This window comes from Phacochoerus africanus, chromosome 7 (genome assembly GCF_016906955.1).
Source record: "Phacochoerus africanus isolate WHEZ1 chromosome 7, ROS_Pafr_v1, whole genome shotgun sequence".
NCBI lineage: Eukaryota > Metazoa > Chordata > Mammalia > Artiodactyla > Suidae > Phacochoerus > Phacochoerus africanus.
In genome coordinates, this window is record NC_062550.1 from 75,710,735 (window position 1) to 75,731,420 (window position 20,686).

General features: G+C 36.3%; 1 protein-coding gene across 4 annotated transcripts in view; it reads left to right on the forward strand.

Annotated features, from left to right (window-relative positions):
• LRRK2 (leucine rich repeat kinase 2) overlaps positions 1 to 4,549 on the forward strand; it is a 149,670-nt gene extending 145,121 nt beyond the window's left edge. For 2 of the 4 annotated variants that reach the window (XM_047787970.1, XM_047787972.1), the window contains 2 exons: positions 287 to 358; positions 1,063 to 1,211. In XM_047787970.1, coding sequence (XP_047643926.1) covers positions 287 to 358; positions 1,063 to 1,184 — 194 coding nt within the window. In that variant the 3' untranslated portion in view covers positions 1,185 to 1,211. Of the gene's footprint in view, positions 1 to 286; positions 359 to 1,062 lie in introns of all 4 variants that reach the window. The other 2 variants (XR_007135912.1, XM_047787969.1) reach the window with 2 other exon arrangements.
• Positions 4,550 to 20,686: the final 16,137 nt, after the last annotated feature.

Here is a 20,686-nt window from a genome sequence, read left to right on the forward strand (position 1 = left end):
ACACCACAGCTCACGGCAACGCCGGATCGTTAACCCACTGAGCAAGGGCAGGGACCGAACCCGCAACCTCATGGTTCCTAGTCAGATTCGTTAACCACTGCGCCACGACGGGAACTCCGGAGAGTATTTTTTAATTCAATATCGTCGAGGGATCTCTTAAATAGTAGAGTTGTTAAGTTCCGGGGTTTTTTTTTTTTTTTTTTGGTCTTAAAATATGAACAGTTGTACTCTTTAAAGTTCAAATTATTACATTGTTTTAACGGAAAACTTTTATTTTTTGATAAAGGAAGCCTTAAAAATGTCATGCTGGTTTTGGGGTATAACCGGAAAAGTGCCGAAGGTATTCAACACCAAAAAGGTAACGTTCAATAGATTTGCTGTATTCCAAACAGAGGACAATGACGTGAATGATTATAACATATTGTGTGTTTATACATTTATAGTAAATATTACATATTTTGTAAAGCTTCAAGCATTTCAAATTGGTAGCTTCTTTATAGTATTAACAATTTATTTATTTTAATTTTTGTTGTTGTTGTTGTTTTTATGGCTATACCTGAGACATATGGAAGTCCCCCGGCCAGGGGTTGAATCAGAGCTATGCCACAGCCACAGCAACACTGGACCCAGGCCACATCTGTGACATACACTGCACCTTGTGGCAATGCTGGATCCTTAATTAACCCCCTGAGTGAGGCCAGCGATCGAATCCACATCCTTGTGGATACTATTTGGGTTCTTAAGCCGCCGAGCCCCGACAGGAATTCTGTATTAAATCTGATTTTGAACAGTGTTTGGAAAAGCTTTATTTCTTTCAGAAAATGAAATATTAATAGATTATTAAAGGTCCACACTTTTTAAAATTCTGTAGTTCTTTAATGTATTTTAAACATGTTTCCAAATACAATTTCTTATAAATGGCCATAATTTAGTACATTATTTATAGTCGTATTTATATATACATTTGTCCAAGACAAGTAACTAGGAATTAACAAAATTAAAATAAAACAAAAATGCCTTATGGCAGATTTTTTAAACACAGTTTGTTTTTTAATTTTCTAGAGATAGAGTCTTGCCTGTCTATTTGGGACATCAATCTTCCACATGAAGTGCAAAATTTGGAAAAACATATTGAAGTGAGAAAAGAATTAGCTGAAAAAATGAGAAGAATATCTGTTGAATAAAAGGGATCTCAGAAATCTTTGTCTTTGGATGGGAAAACTATTATCTTCTCTTGTAAATATTTCTTTAAAAATGTTTACATATGAAAAGGGTATTTCCACTATTTGTTGATTGCTAATGTGTATATGAAGGAATGTTTATAGGTTTTATTTTGTAAAAATGTATAAAATAGTTACCAGTGAAAGTATATTTTAAAGAACTGTTTAAAATGTAGCATTTCCTACCTATCCTAATTAATTTTGCTGATTAAGTAACAAAAGGAAATCTAATAAGTGCTTGATTATAGTACTCCTATTGAAATTTACAAAGTGGATAGTTTTTTGTTTTGCTATTCCTAATGAAGGTAAACTTTATTTTAAATTCTGTGATTAAGACAGGTCTATTGCTGAGTTATTTTCTAGATATTCTGCAAAGTAGAATAAAAATATTAAGACAGTTTCACATGTAATACATTCCTTCTTAGATTGCATTTTTTTTTTCTTTTTATGGCCACACCTGTGGTATATGGAAGTTTCCACGCCAGAGGTCAAATTGGAGCTGCAGCTGAGGCTCACACCACAGCCACAGCAATGCTGGATCTGAGCCACATCTGTAAGCACAGTTTGTGGCAACACTGGATCCTTAACCCACTGAGAGAGGCCAGGGATGGAACCTGCATCCTCACAGAGACTGTCAGATTCTTAACCTGCTGAGTCACAGTGGGAACTCCTTAGGTTGCTTTTAAATGCAGTTATCACATACTCTTATAAATAGTCAAAGAATTTGCACTAATAAAGGCCTTGTTAGGACATGAGTTCTTCTTATTGCTGATGCAAGCAGTGCATCTCACTCAACTTTATCTAAAAGAAAACACCATGAAATTTGCTGATAAGAAAGCATAGATAGCATATTGTCAGAGTCCTTGTATCCAGAAAAGATATAACCACTCTCTCTTTTTCAATTTTTCAGCCCTGTCTTTGATAAATAAAACCCTGAGGTGTTATAATTGGTGTAAATACAATGTTCAGTCCTTCAAGTGATATTTTTATGTTTTAATTTTGATTCTCAGTAGTAAGCCAGGTTCCTAATCTTCTCCACTCTAAACGTCTCTACTCATCTTCTTCCTAAATTTGTGACCCTGCAAATCCTGTATCATTCAGGTAGAAACAAACCATTTTCAGAATTAGAGAATTCTACAACTCCCACCAAGACCCTGGGGACCAGAATATAAAACTCCAGTTTGCTGAAGAAGGGAGCTTTAGCTATGACTGGTACCTGCTAACCTAGTCTTCTAAATTATACTTAAATTTTAAAAATAAATTCCTATGGTAGAATTGTCAAGGCCAAGTATCTTGTAGTAATCTGTGTCATTTCTACTTTAAGAAAAAAATATTTTTGGTAAATCTGTTGGCCCTGACCAGTATTTATCATTTCAAACAATTCCCTATGATAGGAAAACTAGCCCATTTATTCCCATCAATTCTCAGAACTGAGAATTTCATTATATGAAGACTTTAAATATCTTTATCTTAGGGTAATTAAATTATTAACCCTGAGTCTCTGTTTTTCAAAGGACCTATGTTTTATTTTATTATGTAGTTCAAAAAAAGTAAGAAATGATGGAGCTGATATTGATTCCTGTGATATTTCTCATTGTTCTTTTGTATTTATACACAATTTTTAAAAATATAATTGTGGAGGAATATTTAAATGAACATTGTATTTAAATGAAATAAAATTTTTCAAAGCATGTTTGTGAATTTTAAAACTTTGCAATAATGTTTTATTTTGCATGTGTAATACATCTAATATGAAATTTTGAATTAATCTGTGTATGGGACATTTCACTATTTGAATTGCTAACTGGAATTTTCTCCTAGAGATTTATTCAATTTTATGCAATATAACCACTTATCAGGATCTGAGGATAAAACCTAATGGGCATAATATATTTTTCTTTTCAAATGTTCCTAAAATTTTTCTTAAGAATTGTTCACTCTTGTGTAATGTACAAAAAATAAGGCTTTAGAAAAACTGATTTATTAGAAAAAATAGACATAATCGTTTAAAAGTTTTCCTGATTAGAAAGTTAGAAATAAACTGCTAATCATTATCGCATAAGTGTTTATCTTAATGGAAGATATACTTTGGAGGAAGTTTAGATATTAAAAAGGGAGCCTCTCTAAATCTCATTCTGGCAAGCATAACTGATTATGTGTGACTATTTAAACTCTTTTTTCCTTGAGACAGAGAGGCACATATTAATGAACCAGAGCATAAGTAGCAAAAAAAGATTGTCTTCCTGTCTAGTTCTGTTGCTGCTTACTGATTTACTTTTCTATCCTACATCATCTAAATTCCATGTTAACTCATTACAGCAAGGGCATTTCCTTGTGTCAAAAATCGAAGTGGTAGTTAACAGGATTTTTTCCTGCAATTACTGAAATAAACCTCTTAAGTGCAACTCTATCAATGGTATTAACTCTGAAATACTTAATTTGTAAATATGAAGATCATTGTAATTGATAAGATTTATGATTTTCTCTATTCCAGTGTATGGCCCGCAGCTGCTAATTTCCTGATGGTGCATCGCTGTTCTGAGCTGGGAAATGTTTTGTGTAGCAGAGGGAAGTGAGATTACTCGAACTTTTCGTTGTTGTTGGCAGGGAATGGGGGATGAGGTAGGAGAGGGAGTAGAGAGCAATGTGAGGTTCAAGATCATCTGATAAAAACTCATCTGCCTTGGCACAGTATTATTTTTTCTATGTAACTTCCATATATCATAATCAACCTCATTCTGCTCCCCCCCACAATATTTTTTTTTTTTAGTATATCTGTTTCATATCCACCATGCCTGAGTTATATTACTGACTAGCACAGTGCTTCTGGCACATAATTATTATATGGGAAATTAAATTTGGCATTCCAAACCTTCTGTGAATTTATGACAATTTCTGGACAGTTCTTTCTTCTTGCAGTAGGAAAGTATAAAATAAATGAGATTATCAGTTTTATGAGAGGAACATGCTTGAACAAAGCTGGGAGTGTCTTTGTTTAGCAAGAGAGATTTTATTTCAAAGATAAATACAAGTTCAGCTGCACAGAATACAGTATTTTCATTGATAGGTATTTATTTGAAGAGTAAACACAAGTGGTAGCAGTATGTAGTAATACCCTCAGTGAGCTTTTTATGTTAAGCTTTCAAGTCAACTCAGCCTCATTCTTATTAAATGCTCTCAATTATTTTGTACACTTCAGTGTTCCATAAAGAATAATTAGGATGTGTCAGTTACAGAGAAATAAGTTGTCCTTCATCCATGACTCCTGACATGTTACTCCACCTCCCCTTTTTGGTTCTTGACTGTATATTAAAGAATATGGTTTCCCAGGTGTTGACTTACTTTCTAAATGTCATGGTATAAGTTGACCTGTAACTTATTTGTTTCTTCAGATAATTTTTACACTTTCAAGGTAATGTAAATAGGAAGAAAGAAAATTGATATAATTGGAAACATTGGCTGAAGGGGATTTTTATAGCATAATTGCACATTATGGAAAAAGTGAAGAAATATTCAACTTAAGACTTTAATCACTAATTGAAGACCTGTGGGAAAAAAATCTTCCTTGTAAGTCTACAGAGAGAGAAGAATTCTTTTTTTTTTTTTTCATTTTGTGTGTCATTAATCAAAAGAAAACTGTAGAGTTTGGAGCATCTGCTCTGGGCTCCTGTGCCTACCCCATCTCCTAGCTAGCCAGCCGTGTGCTCAGTCTGTCTTTGTGTTAATGTCCTCATGTGTCAAAAGGGTCAAAAATATTATCAAATACAGTTGCTGTGAGGAGCATAATCTTATCTCTGATTTCCTCAAACTTAAGAGAACTTTTAGTTGCTTTATATTTGTTGATGAGAGAAAGGAGAGCTTTGATATTTGAAGCTGGTAGATGGAGCCAATATTATGCTGATTATTCATTCTTCTCTGTTACTTAAGTAACAGACCAAGGTCTCTGGATTCAATATCACCAGTATCAGAGACCAAGAAAGCTAATAACTTGGCATCCTCTCAGACTAATACTTAAAATATTTACTTAGCATTTCTTAATGGGACTTGGGAGAAACTGACTTTGTGCTAATAAAGAAAAAAATTAGCTTTGGTTTCGTTTCCAGTAATATGGCCATGATTTGGAGAAGCCCATCCGCTGAAAACTAAAAAGGCTAGGTTAAAAAGCAAGGAAAATCTGGTAAGATGGCATAGAATTTTTAGGGTGAAATTAAAATGGGGGTGAAAGGGCAAAATCAAGCAGGCCCCCAAAGCTGTTTTTGTCTTTTTTTTTTCTGGTTGAGCATTTGCTGATCTTAGTGAACTTGACCTGCAGATTACTTGGCTTCAAAAGGATTGAAAGAAGACAAATCCCATCATAATCTAGGGTTGGGAGTCAAATAGACAGGTATTCCCAGTGGGCTGGGGCACCAGCAGTACTTAGTGAATGTGAAAAGCAGAGCTGTCCCATCCTTTCCCTGTTGGGGACAGAAGGATTCTGGGAAGTTACAATCCTGTCTGGATTTACAATCCAAATTTACATCACCTATGTTATTTATTAAAAAATCATTCATTAAATAAAAAGTGTTTTAAAGTCCTAATTCATTAGCTAGGGAGAGGGCGAAGTATTTAGATTGTTGATAGATATCTATGCTTGTCATTTCTAGAGTACCCAATAAAAGTATAAATGCAAAGTATGTAATTCACAAACTAGCTGAGGGGGGAAAAGAAGTCACAAAATATTTTTCAATTCGAATGAAGGAAGAAACTGACTGTAATAGAAAAAAATGGGATTGCTTTAAAATATAATATAGATATAAAGTCAAATGTATCCATGTTTAAATTAAATGTAAATGAACTAAGTGACCCACTTAAGATTTTCAGCTTGATAAAAAAGTAAAAAATCTATCTGTACAGTATATGATACACCTAAAATTTAAGAATATATAAATGTTGAAAATAAAGTGTTAGAAATATACACATGCACAAATATGCACATAAAAATTAATAACCAAAATGAAGCCAAGGTAGCTATATTAATATCAGACAAAAAGACAAACATCATTACCAGAAATAAAGAGAATCACTTCATAATGGCAAAATGTTTAATTCATCATGAATTTTTTTTTTTCTTTTTACAGCTGCACCTGCGGCATGTGGAAGTTCCCAGGCCAGAGGTTGAATTGGGGCTGCAACTGGGACCCATACTGCAGCCACAGCAACACTGGATCTGAGCTGCATTTGGGACCTTCAGTGCAACTTGCAGCAATGCCAGATCCTTAAGCCACTGAGCAAGGCCATGGATCTAACCCACATCCTCACAGAGATAATGTTGTATCCTTAACCAGCTGACAGATATCTATCAATGGGAACTCCTATCATGAACTTTAAAATTTATATGCATACTATGCATTAGAATTTATACAATCACATATTCTCAAATATATAAAGGCATGAATTACCAAACTTACAAAGAATAGTTAGATGTAAAGTGAGAGATTTTAACATGTCTCTCTCAGTAGTTGATGGAGGAGGGACTAGACAAAAATAAGTGAGGAGAGAGGTTTGAACAGCACAGTGAATAACTTTGATATGATGGACATAAAAACAACACTGCAACCAGTATATTTATCTGATGATTTTTTCCAAACATGAGGATCATATACAAAACTGAATGAAAACCAGCCTACAAGGCTAAAGTCATACAAGTTGTTTTTTTCACACCAGAATGCAAGTACCATAAAATTGTAAAAAGATGTCATGAATTGGGTTCCCTGGCAAGCAGACTCTGAGATAGAAATTACTGTTCAGGCAGTTCATCAGGTGTGTTCTCTGGATCCATATATGGGGGGGGTGGGTTGGAAAGGAAGAATAATGGGCCAGAGAGAGCATCTGGTGTTGTCACACACATACAACAAGGCCTCAGATAACCTCAGGGAGAGCCGTGAAGCTTCCATAGCTCTTTAGGGATGTCCTAGTTTGGGGTGAAGAGCTCAGGCCAGTTATTGTGGGTTTGTCTGAAATGGTTTTGATGATGTTAAGGTATGTTCCCTCTATACCCACTTTGGTAAGAGTTTTTATCATGAATGGCTGCTTTTCCTGCCTCTATTGAGATGATTGTGTGGTTTTTTTTTTTTTTAACAAACATTTCTTTTGTTAATGTGGTGTATGATGTTGATTGATTTGTATATGTTGAACCATCCTTGTGAACTTGGGATGAATCCCACTTTATTGTGGTGCATAATCTTTTCTATATGTTGTTGGATTTAGTTGGCTAAAATTTTTTGAGAATTTTTGCATCTATATTCATCAAAGATATTGGCCTATAATTTTCTTTTTTGGTAGTTTCTTTGTCTGGTTTTGGTATTAGGATGATGGTGGCTTCATAGAATGGCTTTGGGAGTATTCTTTCTTCTTCATCCTTTTGGAAAAATTTAAGAAGGATGGGTAAAAGTTCTCTGTATGTTTGGTACAATTTGCCTGTGAAGCCATCATGTCCTGGACTTTCGTTTGTAGGGATTTTTTTTTTATTACATATTCAATTTCATTTCTAGTGATCGGTCTGTTCATTTGATCTATTTCTGCTTGATCCAGTTTTGGTGGGCTGTATATCTCTAGAAAATTTCCATTTCTTCTAGGTTATCAAATTTTTTGGCATATAATTGTTCATAGTATTCTTTTATGGTTTTCTGTATTTTTGCAGTATCTGTTGAGATGTCTGCTTTTTTTATTATTTTATTTATTTATTTATTGAATTCTTTCTCTCTTCTTCTTGGTGGGTCTGGCCCAAAGTTTGTCAATTTTGTTTACCCTTTCAAAGAAAAAGCTCTTGGGTTTATTGATTTTTAAGTTGTTTTTGGATCTCTATTTTATTGATTTCCTCCCTGATCTTTATTATTTCTTTCCTTCTGCTGACTTTAGGTTTTGGTTGTTCTTCTTCTAATTCTTTTAGGTGGTGTGTTAAGCTGTCAACTTGAGATTTTTCGTCTTTTTTCAGGAAGGCCTATATCACTATGAACTTCCCTCTGAGCACTGCTTTGGCGGCATCCCATAGATTTTGAATGGTTTTCATTATCATTTGTCTTGAGGCATTTTTTAACTTCCCTTTTGATTTCCTAATTGACCCATGTGTTTTTTAGTAGTATGTTGTTTAGTATCCATGTAGTCAGTTTCTTCTCATTGCTTTTCCTGTGGTTGATTTCTGATTCCATGCCATTGCAGTTAGAGAAATGCCTGAAATAATCTCTATACTTTTAAATTTGTTGAGGTTAGTTTTGTGTCCCAGTATATGGTCAATCCTTGAGAAAGTTCCATGTGCATTTGAAAAACATGCATATTCTGATTTTTTTTTTGGATATGATATCCTGAAAATAACAATTAAGTCTAATTTTTCTATTGTGTCATTTAGGATTTCTGTTGCCTTATTGATTTTCTATCTAGAGGATCTGCCCATTGATGTAAGTGGAGTGTTAAATTCTCCTACTATTATTGTATTCCCATCAATTTCTCCTTTTATGTCTCTTAGTATTTGTTTTATGTGTTTGGGTGCTCCTATATTAGGGGTATATATATTAACAAATATATTATCCTCTTCTTGAATTGATCCTTTTATCATTAAATAGTGTTCTTTGTATTTCTTTATGGCCTTTGTTTTAAAGTCTGTTTTGTCTGATATGGGTATTTCAACTCCAAGTTTTCTGTCTTTTCCATTTACATGAAATATCTTTTTCCATCACCTCACTGTAAATTTATATGTGTCATTTGCCCTAAGATGCATCTCTTGTAGACAGCAAATTGTAGACTCTTGTTTATTTATCCAGTCACTCTATGTTTTTTTAGTTGGAGCATTCAATCCATTGACATTTATTTATTTTTCTTCTCTCTTTCTCTCTTTATTTTTTTTGCTTTTTGGTCTTTTTAGGGCCACTCCCATAGCATATTGAAGTTCCCAGGCTAAGGGTCAAATCAGAGCTATAGCTGCTGGCCTACACCACAGCCACAGCAACACAGGATTCCAGCCATGTCTGCAACCTATACCACAAATAACGGCAATGCCAGACCCTTAACCCACTGAGCAAAGCCAGGGATTGAAACCTCCATCTTCATGGATACTAGTCAAGTTTTTTACCATTGAACCACGATGGGAACTCCAGTCCATTGACATTTTAAGGTAATTATTGATAAATATGTATTTTTTGCCATTTTAAACCTTGTTTTCCCATTCATTCTATGTTTCTCCTTATTCCTTTCTTTTTTTGTTTGGATGGTTTCCTTTTATTTTATGCTTGTATCCTCTTCTTTTTAGTTTTTGAATGTACTGTTTGGTTTTGATTTGTGGTTGCCCTGTTTTTCAAGTACGTTAATGCCTTCCTATATCTGCTTGCTTTAGCCTGATAAGTCATGTAAGCTCAAACATATTCTTAAAAAAAAAAAAAAAGAACCTAGATTTTCTTACTTTCCTTCCCCATGTTTTATATGTATATATATATTTTTTGTCTTTTTTGTCTTTTTAGGGCCACACCTGAGGTACATGGAAGTTCCCAGGCTAGGGGTGCAATCAGAGCTGTAGCTACTGGCCTTTTCCATTTTTATTATAATATGTCTTGGTGTGGGTCTGTTTGGGTTCAACTTGTTTGGTTCCCTCTGTGCTTCCTGTATCTTGATATCTGTTTCATTTGGACACTTTTCAGCCATAATTTCTTCAAATATATTTTCGGTTCCCATTTCTTTTTTTTTTCCTCCTTCTAGAATCCCTATTATGCATAGATTGGCCCACTTTGTATTATCCCATAGACCTCTTATATTGCTTTGATGTTTTTTTATTTGGTTTTCTGTCTGTTGTCCTGATTGGGTGGTTTCCATTATTCTGTCTTCCAAGTCACTTATTCATTCCTCTGCATTATTCATTCTGCTCTTCCCTGTCTCTAACTCAGCATGCATCTCTGCAAATGAATTTTCTAATTTTGCTTGGCTCCTCCTTATATTTTCTAGTTCCTTTCTAAAGTAATTGCATTTCTGTTCATATCTGCTCTTAATTCCTTCATATTTGTTCTTAATTCCTTCAGTATTTTCACTGTCACCTTTTTGAACTTGGTGTCTGTTAGACTGCAGAGGTCAGTTTCATTGTTTGCTCCTTCAGCTGAATTCTCCCATTCTTTTAACTGGGAATGGTTCCAGAGCTTCTTCATTTTGCTTATATTTTTCGTATTCTGTGGGTTTAGGGAAAACAACTACTGTAGACTTGGAAGACTTTTATATGCAAAGGTGCCCTGGATAATTTGTAAGGGCTTAGTTGTTTTTTTTTTTTTTTTTTGACATGAGGGCTGCTTTTGCTTTGGATGCTTGTGGTCTCTTTCTTCAGGGTGTGCAGGCTATTATCCCCTTGATAAGAGGTATGCCTGTGTACAGCCTGCATGTGCTTCCAGGGAGATGGGGGAAATGGGCAGGGTGAGTATCCAGTGTCTGGTTTCTGGGCCCTTGACAGTGGCGAGGAACTGCATGGAGGTGGCACAGGCTGCTTCTGGTTGCAGGACCTTGGAAAGTGGCAGTGACCATCAGGCAGGTGTAGGCAGCACCCAGGATGTTTGGCAGTGGCAACAGCAGGGCATGTGTGTTCCCAGAAAGGTAAGAGCAACAATGGGTTGTGCTCCATAGTATTGCCTTACTTTGTACCCAACCCCTTAGGTGAGTGGGGCCATAGGTGGTGCCTGTTCACAGACTCCTAGTGGTGGCAGGCCATGCCCACCTCTGGAGTCTGAGATGGCTATGGCAGCCTGCCCCTGATGCCGATAGCCCACATAAGAGGTGTCCCATTGCCCATAGCCTGCACAAGAGGTGCTCCACCACCTGAGAGCCTGTGGGTTCCTGAGAAAGATATTCCTATGGCAGTCCCACCTCTCCTCCTCTCACCCTCCTCAACAATGGCGCCTTGATTCTTCTGTGGGCCCAGGCCTCCTCCCAGTGTCCCTCAGCTGTGGTGCTCCACTCCCCAGCCCATGGTGTGCTGCTCCCACCCAGGCTTTCTCCACACAGCCAACCCTAGTCCTCTCCCCAGAACTGACCTCCAGAGCCTGAGTCTCAACACCCAGCCCCTGCCCAAATGTCTCATGCTGTGGTGTCCAGGGCCAGTGGTACCAATGGTTTGTCTGGCTCTCACTCTGCTTTGTCCTCCTCAGTCAAGCTGCTGTACTTTTCTCCAAGGCTTTGAGGTTCCTCCATCTCAGCTGATCTCACCATCATTTAGGTGGCCTCTCAAGGTGCAGGCTGCTTTCCTCTTTCACAGCTCCCTCTCAGAAGTGCTGGTCCCATCCTGGTTCCTTTTGTTTTTTCTCTTCTCTCTCTCTCTTCTTCTTTTGTTCTACCCAAGTATGTGGAGGGTTTCTTGCCCTTTTTGGAGGTTTAAGGTCTTCTGCCAGCCTTCAGTAGATATTCTCTGTGAATCGTTTTACATGTAGTTTTTTTTTTTTAATTTTTTTTTTGTGTGTTTGTGGGAGAAATTGAACTCCATGTCTTACTCCTCTGCCATCTTGATCCCGTCTGGGATGAGATTTTGAAGGAATTTTGACAATTATTCCAGCTCCTTATAAACTATACAGATGGGAGTGTTCGGTAGGCAGCTGTGAATGCTGACCCAAGACTCAGAAGACATTATGAGGTCAAAAGCAGATGTGTAAGTGATTTGTTGAGAGGTCATCTGTTTTGGTTTGCTATAGTTGCTATAACAAAATAACAAAGACTGGATGCTTAAACAAGAGAGATCTACTTTCTTACAGTTTTGGAGGCTAGAAATCTAAGATCAAGGTGTTGACAGAGTTGCTTCCTTCTGAGGGCTGCAAGGGAGGGAAATAGTATAAGCCTCTCTCTTTGGCTTATGTATAGATGGCTGTCTTCTCCCTGTCATCTTCCCCGTGTGAATGACTATGTTCAAATTTTCTCTTGTAAGAATACCAGCACAGGGAACTCTGTCCAACCTTTTGTGACAGTGTATGATGGAAGAGAGTATGAGAAAAAGAATGTATGTATATATGTATAACTGGGTCACTATATTGTACAGCAGAAATTGGCACAACATAGTAACTCAGATATACTTTAATAAATAAACATATATAGTCAAAAAAGAATAACCATTATATTGGATTGAGGACCACCTTAATGACATGCTAATTTATTCATCTCTTTAAAGACCCAATCTCCAAATATGGTTACATTCTGAGGCAATGGGGTGAGGAGGTCCACATCTGAATTTGTGAGGGATAACCGTTCATTCCGTAACACTGTCATTTAAAAATGTGAGAGGATGAGGTGGCCAATGCAGAGGGCACACTGGAGAAGGAAGGCTCTGGAGCACATCTGTGTTCAGAAGAGACGGACAGGGACAGGCGGAGAAAGAGATAGTTTAACGAAGGAGATGATCAGTGGAACCCAAAGTGACAGAACATTCAGTAAGGATCTATCTGGACTGAATGAAGCAAATAAATGCGTCAATGCAGCCGTCCATGATGACCATTTAGAGAACTTTTATAGAATGGAAGGCTGATGGAAGAAGCTTGAGAAGTATGTCTAAGAAGGTGCAACGAGAATGTAAAGACAGCAATGAATGTTAAGCAAAAGAAAGCTGGAAAGAGAAGGCCAGCATTCAAATTCTTCTTAAAACTGTATTCACAGAAGTTCACACAGTAGCTCTAAATGGTAAGGTCACTGAAATATCCTGCTCAGAACCCTGACAAATTTTCTTGTTTACTCTCTTATGAAATTACTATCTGACAGTGTTCCAACATTATTGGTTTCTTCTGCTTACTCAATATTACTCTAAGAAAATTTTGGGAAGTTAAATTGGAGGTGGCAATTTGCTTTAGAAAATTATTTGTTGTCTATATCTGATGTTAAATATTAGTTAATTATATCAATTAAGTAATATTAATTTGCAATTTAATTGTATTTGTATTTCTTTTGGTATGAAGCTTCTCATACATATAAAAAAATTGCTAATTTTCAGACGTTCGGCTTTCAAATATAATTGCAGATCATAATGCAAGAAAGGAGAGAACTTGTTTCACAATCCAAATAGATACTGTTTAACATTTTCTGTATTTGCTTCTGGTACAAACCTTACTGATAAAACAAACTATCTTGCCCATACTGATGCTATTGTTCTTTCAACTGTTGATTTTTCCTCTGCCAGTATATCAATATGTGTACAGACACTTAAGCCACCTCCTTTTAAATCAAGAAGGAAACATTTGACTATGGTTTTTTTATTTTTTTGATGGATGTTCTTTTAAGCTATGTACGTAGTTATGCAGTATATGTTTTAGTATTACTAGATGGATTTATCCAAACAATATACTATTACAAAAGAGTTAAAGTGATTGTAAAATTTCCTTGTAAAAACAAGCAAGCTACCTAATCAGAAGTTCTAGAAGAAAAACGAATCTACCTCCTAGGAAAATTATTTTTAAAGACTATTATTTAATATTTGCTGAGCCGATAGTTTTCATTCCTTTAAAAATGCTTTCCCTCTATTATTATCAATTATGGATATTTTGAAATCTTGGACAGTAGAAAAGAATAACCTGAAGTGAAATCCTGAAAAGAGTGGTTTGAGGAGGATAGAGGAATTGGGATCAAATAAATGTGGTTTAGCTTACATGTTTTATACAAAACCATAGAATTATATGGTTCTCAATGAAAAATTTTTAAGAAGTCATAGAAAGATCACAAATATAAATATAGTTTACTGAGAATTTTGTTGTCATCTTGACTTACTGCTACTGTAAACCAAATTTTATCTATGGCTATTAACTTCATAGTGAAAAAAAATTCTAGGAAACATCTTAAAACTTTGTAACTATTTTTCACTACTAGGCAAATCTGAGTGGATGAAATAAAATGAACTGTTATTACTGCTAGTATAGCATTTTCCCTGTGTCATAAATTGAGAATGAATCTGGACTAGAAGTTTTAAATGGAGGAAACATTTTTTTTTAATGGCCGTACCCACGGCATATGGAAGTTTCTGGGCCAGGGATTGAATCCAAGCCACAGCCACAACCTACCCCATAGCTGTGGCAACTCCAGATCCCTTAACCCACTGTGCCAGGCTGGGCATTGAACTTGTGCCTCCACAGTGAAAGGAGCTGCTGCAGTCAGATTCTTAACCCACTTCACAATGGCAGGAACTCTTTTATTTTTTTAAATTGTAAAGCATATTGATTGATGGATTGATTGATTTTTATTTTTTATTTTTGGTTGTGCCCATGGCATAAAGAAGTTCCTAGGACAGGGATCAAACCTGCACCACAGCAATGACTTGAGTCACAGAGATGGCAATGTAAGATCTGAGCCACCAAGGAACTCTGGGAATATTTTCTCAACATCAATATTTTCTCTGTTTTAGTACAGTGTGTCTAAGTCAATGCATGTTTTAGTACAATGAATTAAATCTCAACATAAATAGCTTCAGTACTAACACATTTATGATTATTATTATTGCCACTATTAGTTAATGTAATCTTTATGTTTACTTCTAACAAAATTATTCATTAAATCATTCATTCAATATTCATTGAACACCTGGTATGTGCCAGCATCTTTTCAAGGTACAGGACTCAGTAGTGACCAAAAGACATGAATATAACTGTCCTAATTGAATTTACATTCTAGTACTAACAACAGACAATAATTAAATGTATTAAACAGATGAAATAAAAATGTTATACATGGTGGTGAAAACTATGGAGAAAAAATACGGAAAAAGAAGGGAGAGAGAGAAGAAGTGCCATGGGGTGAGGTTTGTAATTAAGTATTCAGAGGAGTCCCTGAGAGGGTAATACTTAAGCAAAGAATTGGTAATTGCATAAAAGTATAGAATAACTTATAAGAAATTTAAAATTTCTTTTAATTTATTTTGAAATTAAAATATTAATTTTAATTAATATGACATTTAATAGTATAATATATTAATAGTAACAAATAATACATTGTCTAACTATCTTTCTGGGCATCTATTTAAAAATACATGTAAATTATCCATAATTTGCATATATTACATATAGAAAAGCTCTAATTTATTAAAGCTAAAATTGAATTATAACTGAAAATAGTTATTTTGGAGGAAAATTATTATGGCATAGCATGTAGAAGTGGACACTAGCTATGTGTAAAATATGTCATTAAAACTCCAGTTTTAATGAGGTGAGGGAGCACATTCTGTGGATAGAAGATGAGAGTATTCCAGTGAACAGAAACAGCAAATACAAAGTCTCTGACAAGGGATTCTCTCTGATGGGCTCCACTGACAACAGCAGAGCGGCCTCTAAGGCTGAAGCAGAGAGAGTAACCTACATCGTTTGGAACTATTTTCTCCCATTCTGTAGATTGTGTTTTTTGTTTTTTTCTTATGGTTTCCTTTGCTGTGCAAAAGCTTGTCAGTTTGATTGGCCCCATTGGTTTATTTTTGCTTTTGTTGTCTTGGGAGACCTAAGAAAACATCTATAAGGTTGATGTCAGAGAGTGTTTTGCCTATGTTGTCTTCTATGAGTTTGGTGGTGTCTTGTCTTACATTTAAGTCTTTAATCCATTTTGAGTTTATTTTTGTGCATGGTATGAGGGTGTGTTCCTCTAAAATACACAAACAACTTATACAACTCAACAGCAAAAAAACAACAATCCAGTTGAAAAGTGGGCTATAGACCTGAAGAGACATTTCTCCAAAGATATACAGATGGCCAACAAGCACATGAAAAGTGCTCAGATCACTGATTATTAGAGAAATGCAAATCAAAACTACCATGAGATACCCCCTTACACCAGTCAGAATGGCCATGATTAATAAGTCCACGAATCACAAATGCTGGAGAGGGTGTGGAGAAAAGGGAACCCTCAACATTGTTGGTGGGAATGTAAATTGGTACATCCACTATGGAAAACAGTATGGAGGTACCTCAGAAAACTAAATATAGAACTATCATATGACCCAGCAATCCTACTCTTGGGCATAAATCTGGACAAAATTTTCCTTGAAAAAGACACATGAACTGGCATATTCATTGGAGCACTATTCACAATAGCCAAGACATGGAAACAACTCAAATGTCCATTGACAGATGAATGAATTAAGAAGATGTGGTATATATACACAGTGAAATACTACTCAGCCATAAAAAAGAACAAAATAATGCCATTTGCAGCAACATTGATGGAAGGTAGGGACTCTCAGACTAAGTGAAGTAAGTCAGAAAGAGACAAATACCATATGATATCACACATATCTGGAATCTAATATATGGCACAAATAAACCTTTCAACAGAAAAGAAACTCATGGACTTGGAGAACAGACATGTATGTGGTGGCCAGGGCGGAGGGGGGGGAATGGACTGGGAATCTGGGGTTATTAGATACAAACTATTGCCTTTGGAATGGTTAAGAGATGAGATCCACTGTATAGCACTGGGAACCATATCTAGTCACATATGGTGGAGCATGATGGAGGATAATGTGAGAAAAAGAATGTATATATGTATGTGTGACTGGGTCACTTTACTGTGCAGTAGAAAATTGACAGAACACTATAAACCAAGGATAATGGAAAAATAAAAATCATTTAGAAAAATAAAATAAAAATTTAATGAACAGAGCAAAAAAAAAAAAAAAAGGAGTAAGCAAGGTAGCAGGAGGTGAGAGCAGAGTTGGGACTGACGGAGTAGAGGTCATATGTCCATAGAACTTGGTTACGATCATCCAGGAAGAGACATGTTTAGAAATAAAGAAGAGATCCAACTGTGAGCCTCAATCCCTTCATTTTAAGAGGTCTCATGGATGAGAAGGAATTGGCAGAAGACAATAAGAGGTAGTAACAAATATAACAGGAAAATCTGGAAATTGCAGAAGTCAGATGTACCAGGAAGAATTGATTAATTGTGTGTTATATTTTGTTGAGAGGTCAATAAAATAAGGACTGACAACCAACCATGGATTCACTAAAGAAGATCACCAGTGTCTGTGACAAGAGCACATTTTGTGGAGTGTTGGAGTGAAAACTTAATGGAAGTTAGTAAGTTCATGAGAGAATGAGAATTCTGGAGCTGGAGTCAATGAACACAATTAACTCCTTTGTGAAGTTTAACCATTAAGGGTAGTGAAGAAATGGAAAGAGAGCTGGGAGGGAAGTGAGTTCAACAGCTAAAAAAAACAAAAAACAAATAATAGTAGCTAGAATGGACTGGGAGTTTGGGGTTAGTAGATGCAAACTATTGCATTTGGAATGGATAAACAACAAGGTCCTCCTGGTGCAGCACAGGGAACTACACCCAATCTTCTGGGATAATGATGGAAAAGAATATATTTGAGTCACTGGCTGTACAGCAGAAATTGGCACAACGCTGTAAATCAACTATACTTTAATAAAAATAAATAAGTTAAAATAATGAAAATCAGTAGGTAAGCAAAAAAACCCAGCTTTGCTGGGATCTAATTAGTACACCATAAAACTGTTTATTATATGTATTCATTTTTTTAAGTAAAGGCAAACAATAGCATGTATTTATACTGTTGGGAATAAACCACAGGAGGAGGGAAAACTTGATGATATCGATAGAGATGAACAAATTACTGGCACAATGTTCCTGGATGGAATCCAGTACCCAAATGGGAGGTCAAACTTAGATGGCAGCACAGAGTGTTCATCTGTATTAATAAGAAGATAGGCAGAGTTCAGGGCACAAGCCATTAGATATGTTTATGTGGGGATGTAGAACTTCTCTTTTGTTGGCTTTATTTTCTTAGCAAATTTGGAAGTAGGGTCATTAATAAGAGGGAGGATGGGAAAGAGAATTTGGCTGTTGGGGAAGAGAGAAAATATGAGTTAGAAAAGCATAAGGGCTGCAAATACAATTGCCTGACTGTCTTAAGTATCCACGTGGGGCAATGAATTTAACACAGACAAGATAGCATGACCATGTATTTTTATTCTGTCATATTCATCTGCCAGGTATAGGTAGGGAAAAGGGAAGAATTTAATATAAGCCATGGCTGTGATTTCGCCAAGCAAGTATAGAGAAGTCAAGGGAACTGGGGGTTCATGCAAGGGAGTAATAATGATTGACCATAGAACTTTAAGCCAAATAAGAAGGTGCTTGAATTGTTGAAGGAAGTGAGGGTAAATGAAAAGTAAACAGGAAGAATGGATTATAAGTCTGAATGGGAGCCAGTAAGATTGTTATAATCAGACTACTAGAAGAAGTGATCTGGAAAGAGAAAGGACATTAGGATGTTTGAAATTGCATTTGACCTTATTCATAATGCATTTTCCATGTAGAAACTTTCCTCGCTTCTCCACGTCCAAGTCTTCATCCAGCCCTTGACTGTGAAAGCATGACATTTCTCCCAATTATCCCAAGCCGAAAGAAATCCTGCCTTCATTGGAGCTGCTACAGTTTCCTACTGAACTCTACTTTAAGACAATTTCCATCTTTCAAGTATTGTTAGTCCCCCCCAACAGCCTTTATGGCAGTTTATGTTTCATTCTGGCCTCCTACACATCAAAGCCCATAGTCAAGCACAAAACAGAATAATTATGCCATGATGATAATCTGAAAAATGGGCACTCCAGGACCAAATCTCCTTCACACTGAAGTTGTGTATGATACAGAAAAGAATGTCACAAATGGCAGTGTTAGTAGTGGCAACGTTCCCTCTTCATTAGGGTTTTATTTCCTGTGTTGGAGAAAAGTCCTCACTGTACAGTCTTTATTTGTGAGTTACTGAAACAATCAAAGCTGGATTTTGGAAAAATTATGGTCAGTGAAGGCAGTGCTCGGTTCCCTCCTCTTCTGTTTGTGGCATGAACAGCCTTCTCCTCCTTCTCTCCTGTGTCTATTGTTTTTCTGTTCTTCAGGTCTCTGCCATATGGGGAAAAATTGATACACTCACTGATGTCAGATTAAAACGTGCCTGGCTGTCCATAACTGTGTTACCTTAAACAGGACAATGAATTTTAAATATTTAAATCTGTTGGATTCTGCTCCCTTACAGAAAGATTTAAGAAATCAGCAGGTAGACTAAGGAGGGCTGCAGGAACAGGGAGCACATGAATAAAAGCATCAGTATATACCCAGGAGGCTCACTTTTCCCCTTTAGGTTAGTGGAGACATGTGTAGATAAAGGAGAAGGAAAGGGATGTTTGTCTATCATTTTTCGTTTTCTTGAGATTCTTTCTGGAGAGAATAAACTGAAGACTGTTTTCCCTCTGCCTACCAAAGTCCTTTCTTGATAGTTATCGGGAGCCGGGGAGAGCAGAGGGCATCATCAAAATTATGGAAGTGGCTCTTCCATTTCTAGGTCCAGCTGACCAGTCTCAGGGATTCCTCTAGTTGTCAACAATCCTCTCTACTCTGCTCTGCACAGACTGGATCTTCTCTTCTTAAAACCTAATTTGAACTTCCTCCCTCTACCCCAGAATATCTACATATATAATTCTTGCCTGGCATTGTCTATTCAATTTAACTTTTGTCCTAAAACATTCTTTATCTGATGTTCTCATTTTCTTTTTCTTTCTTTCCTTCTTTTTTTGGTTTTTATTTTTATTACTATTTTTAAGGCCCCACTTGTGGCATATGGAAGTTCCCAGACCAGTGGTTGAATCTTAGCTGCAGCTGCGTCCTACAACACAGCCACAGCAACACTAGATCCCAGCCACATCTGCAACATACTCTCCTGGGGCGACACTGGATCCTTAACCCCTTGAGAGCCCAGGGATTGAACCCACATCCTCATGGGCACTATGTCAGGTTAACCCACTGAGTCACAATGGGAACTCCTGATGTTCCTATTTTCATATGTCTTTTTCTTACTTACATATCTGATTATAAAGTTCATGGTAAAATGTATATTATTGAAGAACTATGTATTCTTGTGTAATAAAGCAATTACCATAACCATAGTATGCCTAAATATGTCTTAGTATGTCTATACCTCTACATATACCTATGTGATAGCTATGTAGTTCTCTAAGGAAAAGCCTATTAATATATTGATAAGTAAATAGGTCTTTGTTTTAAGGTAGGTTGATGTTTAAAATACATTTTGTTGTTCAGGGAGAGACAATTACAATATTTAATCATAGTATTTGAGTTTCTTGAGGTATTAAGACTTTTGCAATGATTAATAGAATATCATTGCATATTTGATTTTTAATCCTGGGACTTTTAGTTCCTGCCTTTGCTGTTTACACAGGGCGGCAAGAAGGTGTGGTCTGGGTTTGGCATGAGCTGGACTTGATCCAAGAAAGAAGATGTCACAGAAATAACGACCTCACTGACTTAAGATGGATTTCATCTCTGGCGTGCTAGAATATTTGCCTTTGCCCTGTCGTCACCAAGTTTACCACACCTTGCCCATGAGGAAAGACGGTGGTATGAGTGGGTATAAAAACTCCAGTTAGAGGGACTCTTGCGGATCTGATTCTCCAGGATGACTGGTCTCTGTTTCTAGG